This window comes from Anticarsia gemmatalis, chromosome 3, assembly GCF_050436995.1.
Source record: "Anticarsia gemmatalis isolate Benzon Research Colony breed Stoneville strain chromosome 3, ilAntGemm2 primary, whole genome shotgun sequence".
Classification (NCBI taxonomy): Eukaryota; Metazoa; Arthropoda; class Insecta; order Lepidoptera; family Erebidae; genus Anticarsia; species Anticarsia gemmatalis.
This window is the reverse complement of record NC_134747.1, coordinates 14,010,616-14,018,559: the sequence shown is the minus strand read 5'-3', so window position 1 is coordinate 14,018,559 and position 7,944 is coordinate 14,010,616. Positions and strand designations below refer to the sequence as shown.

Genomic DNA, 7,944 nt, shown 5'->3' with positions numbered 1-7,944 from the left:
GTAATGCTAGCAACATTTTATTATATCTTGTCTATAGTCACTTCAACCGAAAAAAAGAAAGAAATTCGAGGAGGAAACGGACGATTAGTTTCGTGTTGTAGAATATTCTGTGTTAAAAAGAGGTTAATGAATCAGCGACGCTCATAGTGCCGTTAAATCATGTTTGATTAGTTTTCGTCGTCATTATTTTATGTTGATCCTTTGTTTCATTGTGTAATTACCACGTTTGTAAAGAGACTGCGAGCACAAAAATAAAATGGCGACTGATCCAATGAAGAACCGCATGCATGTTTTCAAGAACACTGGCAAAGATGTCGACGTAAGTATAGAAACGTAGTAGATCTTCACCAAACAGCGTAGTTGAGCTGATATGCATTTGTAACGGTGCAATGACGTGTCGCGTGTGGTTTTTTTTTAGGAAATGCGCAGGCGGAGGAACGAAGTAACAGTAGAATTGAGAAAAAATAAAAGAGAAGAAACACTACAGAAACGACGCAATGTGCCTATTACGTACTCGACAGACGAGGATGAAATCGAGAGGACCCTGGCGTCGGTGGACCTCAAGGAGCTGGTGATGAACGCAGCGAACCCTGAGAATCCTGAAGTACAGCTGGCGGCCGTGCAGCAGTGCAGGAAGTTGCTCTCGTCCGACAAGAACCCGCCCATCGACGAGTTGATAGCGACCGGCATCCTTCCCATCCTAGTGCAGTGCCTCTCGAGGGCTGACAACCCAACCCTTCAGTTCGAAACCGCATGGGCCTTAACGAATATCGCGTCAGGAACCTCGGCACAGACAAACAAAGTGGTTCACGCTGGCGCCGTCCCCGTCTTCCTGCAGCTGCTTATGTCTCCACACGAGAATGTGTGTGAGCAGGCAGTGTGGGCGCTCGGCAACATCATAGGAGATGGTCCAGTGCTCCGTGACTTTGTCATTGAGTTGGGAGTAGTGAAGCCTCTGTTGAGCTTCATTGTGAAGCCTGATATCCCTATCACATTCTTGCGCAATGTCACTTGGGTCATTGTGAACTTGTGCAGGAGCAAGGACCCTCCTCCACCAGTCAAGACTATCCAAGAAATTCTTCCAGCCCTCGACGTACTCATCACACATACAGACTCCAATGTAAGTACTAACACAAACTATTATAATATACATGAGACACCTGTGGCTTCTCCTGCATAAAGTGTCATTTATAATCCCATCTCTAAGGCAAGTGTCAGTTTTGAAATGTTATTTCTAAATACAATAATATTATGATGTTGTACTCTGAATCATAATAAGTAATGACTCAGAGTTGACCGATTTGTTGCCAAATTTCTACTATCTTTAGTGCTAATAGTATTAATCTTTACAAGTAAATTAATATTGGTGATTAATTAATTTTCTAACACTTGTACTGCTCATTACTCTTTAGAATGATAATAGTAATAGGTTTCTAATCAATAGATGAGTAAGGCTTCTAGAAATTACCATATGGCTATTAGGTTATGATTAATTAGCCTACAGATACTTTGTTTTGTTTGTGATAGACTAAACAATGCTCTACTTGTTGTGAGTTCAAAGATTTTTATCTTTATTTTTGTTCAAAATATGCAATTTTGATAAAGTTATATCTAAAGCAGTAAGAATATTGACTGATGCATTTTGATGTCTTTGCCTAATCAATTTAACATCTAAAGATACAGTACATTTTCATTGAGGTACATATTCAGTACAATTTGTTAAAAAAATTGTTATCTTCAAACATGCACAACTATTTCTTTATAAAAAAAAATAACACATGTCTCCTTCATACATAGCTTTGGAAGGAGAAAGATTCTTTGCTTTTATGTGTATGGAATCATATTTTTTTTAGTCATCATGATCTTCACAATAAATTATATTCTTAAATTGTTATTAATTGAAAACAAAACTACTCTTAGATCTCTGGCCAATCCTCACATGCTTTCATATTGTTATTCCTTGAGTGAAAATATTATTTTTTTGTATGAAATTACAGTAAAATTTACCTTTTGAATAAAACTTTCAAAACATCTCTAACTTCAGTATAGTGTATCTTTATATAACCTCAAGAAATGAAAACAAAATCTGATACTCCTGTGGTTAACATATCTTATATCTTGTTCCAGATCCTAGTAGACACAGTGTGGGCAATTAGTTATTTAACAGACGGTGGCAATGAGCAAATTCAAATGGTAATTGAGTCTGGTATCGTGCCCAAACTCATCCCATTGCTGTCACACAAGGAGGTGAAGCTGCAGACAGCTGCGCTAAGGGCCGTGGGTAACATTGTGACAGGCACGGACGAACAGACGCAGGTTGTGCTCAATTGTGACGCTCTCTCGCACTTCCCGGCGTTACTGTCCCATCAGGTATGTTGATGTTCACATTATTTTATTGATATATTTACTCTAAAGAGGTAGATTTTGGTACTTTGCTCAGATGTATATAATTTGGTGATACGTAAACTGGTGTTTATGTAAACAGAATTATTGAGGGACGAGACTCTTGCCCAGCAGTGGGACAGCAATCTGTAAGATTAATTACTGTACTGTTATTGTCTCCACTACCTATTGACATTAAAAATATGTTTGTTTTATAGTAAAAACTTGTAACTTTCTTCTCTCTCTCTCTGTAATCAAACAGTCTTTTTCGAAATCTATACAGCACTGTTCAATAGATTAGTAGTATATTGACACAAATAATGTACTAAGTACTTATTATTGTAGTTATGCAGGAGTAACTTATGTAATGGACATATTCAAAGCTGTAATGAATGAATATACTATAAATATTCATCACTAGGTTTTCAGTTGCGTGCGCGTTAGTTTTCAGCCGTGTTAAGCGTGATTTACATGCTATATTTCGACTTGAAAACCGTTACTTTAAATCATTTATCTAACAGATTAGTTTAGGAATTTTCTGCCTACAATAATTATACAAACAATAATTTGTTTACATTTTGTGGAATACTTTTAAAATGTTATCATCTAACATAATAATTTTTCGCTATTCTTAAAGTATCAAAGGTAGTTTCAGAAACCATAACAATCAAGAACAAATCAACCCATGGTAACATTAACTATCTAGACATCCGAAAACCATTTTAATAAAAAGCAACAACTTAGTAGTAAAATGCTAAATACGAGTTCACAAAGCAACAATACAAATCCACAGACTGACACAGATAATTTAATAAGCCGCATACACGCGCCCGCGCCGTCTACAAAACGAATTGAAATAGAAAATTAGGCAAGTTATCGTCCGTTCAATGACTTCCTCTCATTGGTCAATGAGAGTCAATGACTGATAAAGACTAAACAAGACGTAACCTTCAGTTAACTCTAGTCAATGATTTGTCATTCGCGGATTTATCAAGTGCTAGGTTGATTTTATTTTTAGCGTGTGTGGTTACGAAAATGTACCGCGGCCGGGGTCACGGACGGGCGTTTGACGCACTTTTGTGTAAGTCGAAAGAAATGCAATTATTTTACGAGATAAATTAGTAAATGTTTTTGAGAATATATGAAGCGTGTTCGTCTATAAACAAGGCGAAGTTAATTCTTCACCTTGATTCGTAAAGGAAACAAAAGAAACAGTTCGAAGAAGAAATTACGACGACCGCAGTCAATTCAAAGAAAAAGTTTGTTAAATCTTGTAGTATAGAATCTTTTGTATCTATTTATATAACTATGGCTTATTTTATAGCGGAAACTGACTAAATATTGTTAAAACGGATGTCGATACCTATCTTTATGCATACTTAATCACTTATTACCTCACTTATTGAGAAACTAAATTGTTTGCTTACTTTCTTAGCGTAACATTCTTATGGTTTAATAATTTATTTGTTAGATTAAGATAAATTGGTTAGTGACAAGAGAAAGTTAAACACTCTGTAACAGTTAACTAAGTAATTATGAATTATTACTGCACGCATAGTCGTTAGCGCTATCAGCGCAAAAGACACATGTAAGTAAAAAATACGTTGTAGACATATTTATATAATAGTTGTTTGTTTCCCTGTCTCATACTGTGCCAGACGGATGATTATAATCTGAGATATCTTTACAAATATATTTATTTGTTACGTTTTATCAAATTACTTCCTATGTCGTATGTAGTGATTACTTGTTATCTTTTTTTTATCTGATGCCCAGCCCATTTTTACAAATTATTACAACTTTAGTAGCCAAAATAAAGATCTGAGGAAGAAAAGATTTGCAATAATCGGCATTCTTACCTATAGAAAGTTGCTATAGGATACGCACACGTACGCTATTTTCTTATTTTTTATCACATAGCCGACACAGGCATATCGCAAAATTAAGACTTATTTTAATCTGAATGTGACATGTAAACAATTTTTTTCTAGTATAAAGTTCTTATCTATATCTCAAAACGCGTCAAATCTTATTTCATAAATTCTTTAAACCTACTAAGTACACAAGTATCATTACTCAATATTAACAATCTTGTTTTCTCCTCAACAGAAAGAAAAGATCTGCAAAGAGGCAGTGTGGTTCCTATCAAACATCACAGCTGGCAACAAGCAGCAAGTGCAGGCGGTGATCGACGCGGGGCTGCTGCCCAAGATCGTGGAGAACCTCAGCAAGGGAGAGTTCCAGACACAGAAGGAGGCCGCGTGGGCGGTCACCAACCTCAGCATCAGCGGCACCAAGGAACAGGTGGCCACGCTCATCCACTGCGGAGTCATACCGCCGCTCTGCAAACTGCTCAGTTGCAAGGATACTCAAGTTATTAATGTGAGTATTACTGACATTCTCAAGACGTACTTCATATATGTAAAGTAGGTTCTCCATACATTCTACACTGGTTAATTTAATGATTGTTTTTAACATATTAAACTTTATACATATCTTATTGTATGCTAATCTATTCTTTTGATAATAGTTTAAATTTTTCTTATCGTCGTGTTATTCTATTTGTAAAAATCTTTGCAGAAGATGTGACAACTGAATGTAACTATTCTTTTTAAATTTATTGACATAATATACAAGTAACACCCTAATGTAAAGTACAAGCAAGTACCTGACGATTACAAGCACTTGTTCCGAGTACGAATATACATACTTGATGCATAAATACTGTTTTTCTACAGTCCAGTAATTATATGCAACAGTCGTCCGAGTTCTGCATGTCTGAGTGAGAAAGTTGTCTTTGCAATTACCAATGCGCGATGCGTTGTGATAGATTTATAGCCAAAAACTTAACACACTGATACATTGAATACTAACACACATTATACACAAAGACCAAAAATGTCCTAATTTTCCAAAATAAAGACTTGCGGCGTACAAACAATTCACGTAATAGATTTCTGATATGCTTTGGCTTGGAGATAACTTATTTTGTAGTTATGGAGACCGACGTACGGCGCTATTTTCTTGATCTTCCGCTGTAACTTATACAATTGTATGTTTTTGCAGGTGGTCCTAGACGGTCTAAGCAACATGCTCAAGATGGCGGGCGAGAACGCCGACCAGGTGGCGAACATGATCGAGGAGTGCGGCGGCATCGACAAGATCGAAGCGCTGCAGAACCACGAGAAGGAAGACATCTACAAGATGGCCTATGATATCATTGAACAGTACTTCGCGACAGAGGTAAGATATAATGTTTCTTTGAGAAATGTTAAGAGGTTCAAGTAAATGTTGAGAGTTAGCTATTGTTGATTTATGACTTTTTCGTGCATGTTATGTAGATAACGTAAGTGTTGTTTTTTATTGTTGATCAAATATAGTGGATAGAAGCATAGAAATTTTAACTAAATTTGGGATTCTTGTACTCCATACATATTTAATGAGTATTTTGTGTAATTCCAGGAGGAAGATGCGACCCTGGTCCCGGCGGCGGCGGAGACCGGCTTCCAGTTCGAGCCGGCCCCGCAGGCGCCGCACGAAGGGTTCCGCTTCTAGGGCCCCGGGCCAGGCCAGGCCTGGGCCCGGCGCCGCCCCCGGGCCCGCCCCCGCGACGATAGCCACCGCCCGCCACGAACGAGCGACTAGTCGTAGGGCCGTCGACAAAAAGGCCCCAGCACCGCGTTCGTTGTATAATTCGCGTTAAGTGAACGGTGCTGCGGTTTCGTTGTGATAACGCTCTATTGTGATGTTTGACATTTTTCATCTTTGTTTTCGATTTCGTATTGTACGGAGTGACGGACGATGGACACGAAGTGCATAGCTTTAATGTTAAGTGCCGCGTACGCGAGGTATGCGTTAGTGTAATCTGCTTACCGATTGAATTGATGCTTTTGATATAACATAGTATTTATGTTTCGATTTTAACTCCCAACGTAAGATGTAATTGCCGACTTGAGATCGGGGCGTACGGCAGCTCCGAACATGAATTATGTTGACTTCGACCCATTTGTATTGTATCTATATACCAATAAATTCTGTCCAATATTACTGAATTGTTTTTATTTGAACACACGTGCGGTAAACACAAACATTACAATCAATTTGAGTAAATAGAAGGTAGAGAGTCTTGATGCAGTCTTGATTTGTACACCGCGTAGTTGTATTGTTTCTGAAATAAGAAGAGTTTTAATGTCGCAATTGTTCATAGCTTTAACGCACAACTCTTCAGTACAAAAAGAAGAACATACTTTTTTAATCTCGCAGGCGTAACACTTTACGTTGTGGTAGGATTCCTCGGACTCGTCAGGTCCAATTGAGCGTGCTGTTATCTTGCTGTTCAGCGACTCCACATCATAGAACAAACCCACTTTTTGTTGGAAACTGTAATACCAAAGTTATATGGATTCACATTTTTGAAACATAACAGTAAGGTTTCTATGGTTCTCTGGTAATATTTTACGGGCCTAGCCTAAACGTAGAAAGGAAACAAAACTTCCCACATACTTAGGCAATGGTTTATCCCAATGATTATCCAGCCGGTTGACTTTCATGATAGCGTTCAGTCGCTGCAGTAGGCTGAAGTTGTCGCTCTGTATCTTGTGCTTACGATCCAGTTCGCGTTGATTCTTCTTCAGTTTGAGAGCCACGTGGGGCCGGGCCGGAGGGGCTCGATCATCGATAGCCGGGAGAGCCGATTTTACCTTACAATGTAAAAGACCGTAAATATTTAATAGAATTCATGAAAAAAGTAATATTTTGTCAGGCTCGTACATAACTTTAGAACTTTTGCGATTATTTCCCTTTATTTATATATTTCCCTTTTTTAATTATTAACCTTTGCCCACGGGACAGTATAGATTGATAAAAAAAATCTAGAATAGGAGCAACTATTTAGCACGAGAAATCTTCGAACCGTAATCAACATAGTAATTATCTATCCAAAGAAAAACATATGCTGTTGGTGGTATTTATTCCATATCAATCTCTCTTCAAGCAAGCAACAAACAACAAATAAACAATCTGATTGTATGAATATTATCATGATTGCACTTCGCACTTACTTTTGATCGATGGTCTTTGAATCTGCGGTCCTCCCACGGCTGGATCAGTAGTTTATCTCGTCGCGATAACATTATTATTGATAATTTAAAGCAGACGTTGAACTCGTGATCTTGTTTTGATTTCTAAATGCCTGTGTGATCAATATAGTTGTTGGTTGCCAAGATAACAGTATGGTAACTAAGATCTTTGGAGCGCTAGGCATTATCAATCAAGCTTTTTACGCTTTGGAACAAAAGTTCTTTGGATTTATTGCATAGCGTGTCGATGTTAAATGTACCTCAGTTATTTGTTAAGGGTTATCGTAAACCACAGTTTAAACGAAAGCTTAAGTAAGTTCTGAAAAGAGGTTTACGAAAATTGGAAATAATAATGTACAGCTAATGTACGAAGGTTAGGTTTCGAAGTCGCAGTAGATCAAATTATTATATTTATTATCATGACGTTTGGTGCGCTACCAAACTTGTTTTTTTTTGTACCTACAGGGTGGGTTACATGAATAAA

At 37.6% G+C, this 7,944-nt stretch overlaps 2 protein-coding genes across 2 annotated transcripts; one reads left to right on the top strand and one right to left on the bottom strand.

Annotated features, from left to right (window-relative positions):
• The first annotated feature begins 34 nt into the window (after positions 1-34).
• Positions 35-6,429, top strand: Kap-alpha3 (karyopherin alpha3). The gene is made up of 6 exons (XM_076136703.1): positions 35-319; positions 419-1,120; positions 2,128-2,370; positions 4,492-4,764; positions 5,449-5,625; positions 5,845-6,429. The coding sequence occupies exons 1-6, from the start codon at positions 257-259 to the stop codon at positions 5,935-5,937; spliced, it is 1,551 nt and encodes a 516-aa protein (XP_075992818.1). The 5' UTR covers positions 35-256; the 3' UTR covers positions 5,938-6,429.
• On the bottom strand, positions 6,158-7,839 carry LOC142987728 (uncharacterized). Its single transcript, XM_076136706.1, has 4 exons — positions 7,443-7,839; positions 6,886-7,082; positions 6,630-6,762; positions 6,158-6,550 (listed from the first exon to the last, which is right to left on the bottom strand). Exons 1-4 carry the CDS (start codon positions 7,512-7,514, stop codon positions 6,479-6,481), a joined length of 474 nt encoding a protein of 157 aa, XP_075992821.1. The 5' UTR covers positions 7,515-7,839; the 3' UTR covers positions 6,158-6,478.
• Positions 7,840-7,944: the final 105 nt, after the last annotated feature.

What these genes read in the sequence shown, in the direction of transcription:
- LOC142987728 (XM_076136706.1), bottom strand. Translation starts at nt 7,514, where the DNA reads ATGTTATCGCGACGAGATAAACTACTGATCCAGCCGTGGGAGGACCGC. An exon ending in TCAAAGACCATCGATCAAAA is followed by an intron (nt 7,083 to 7,442) that starts GTAAGTGCGAAG and finishes TTACATTGTAAG; the next exon opens with GTAAAATCGGCTCTCCCGGC. An exon ending in TGGGATAAACCATTGCCTAA is followed by an intron (nt 6,763 to 6,885) that starts GTATGTGGGAAG and finishes TTGGTATTACAG; the next exon opens with TTTCCAACAAAAAGTGGGTT.
- Kap-alpha3 (XM_076136703.1), top strand. Translation starts at nt 257, where the DNA reads ATGGCGACTGATCCAATGAAGAACCGCATGCATGTTTTCAAGAACACT. An exon ending in TCACACATACAGACTCCAAT is followed by an intron (nt 1,121 to 2,127) that starts GTAAGTACTAAC and finishes ATCTTGTTCCAG; the next exon opens with ATCCTAGTAGACACAGTGTG. An exon ending in AGGATACTCAAGTTATTAAT is followed by an intron (nt 4,765 to 5,448) that starts GTGAGTATTACT and finishes ATGTTTTTGCAG; the next exon opens with GTGGTCCTAGACGGTCTAAG.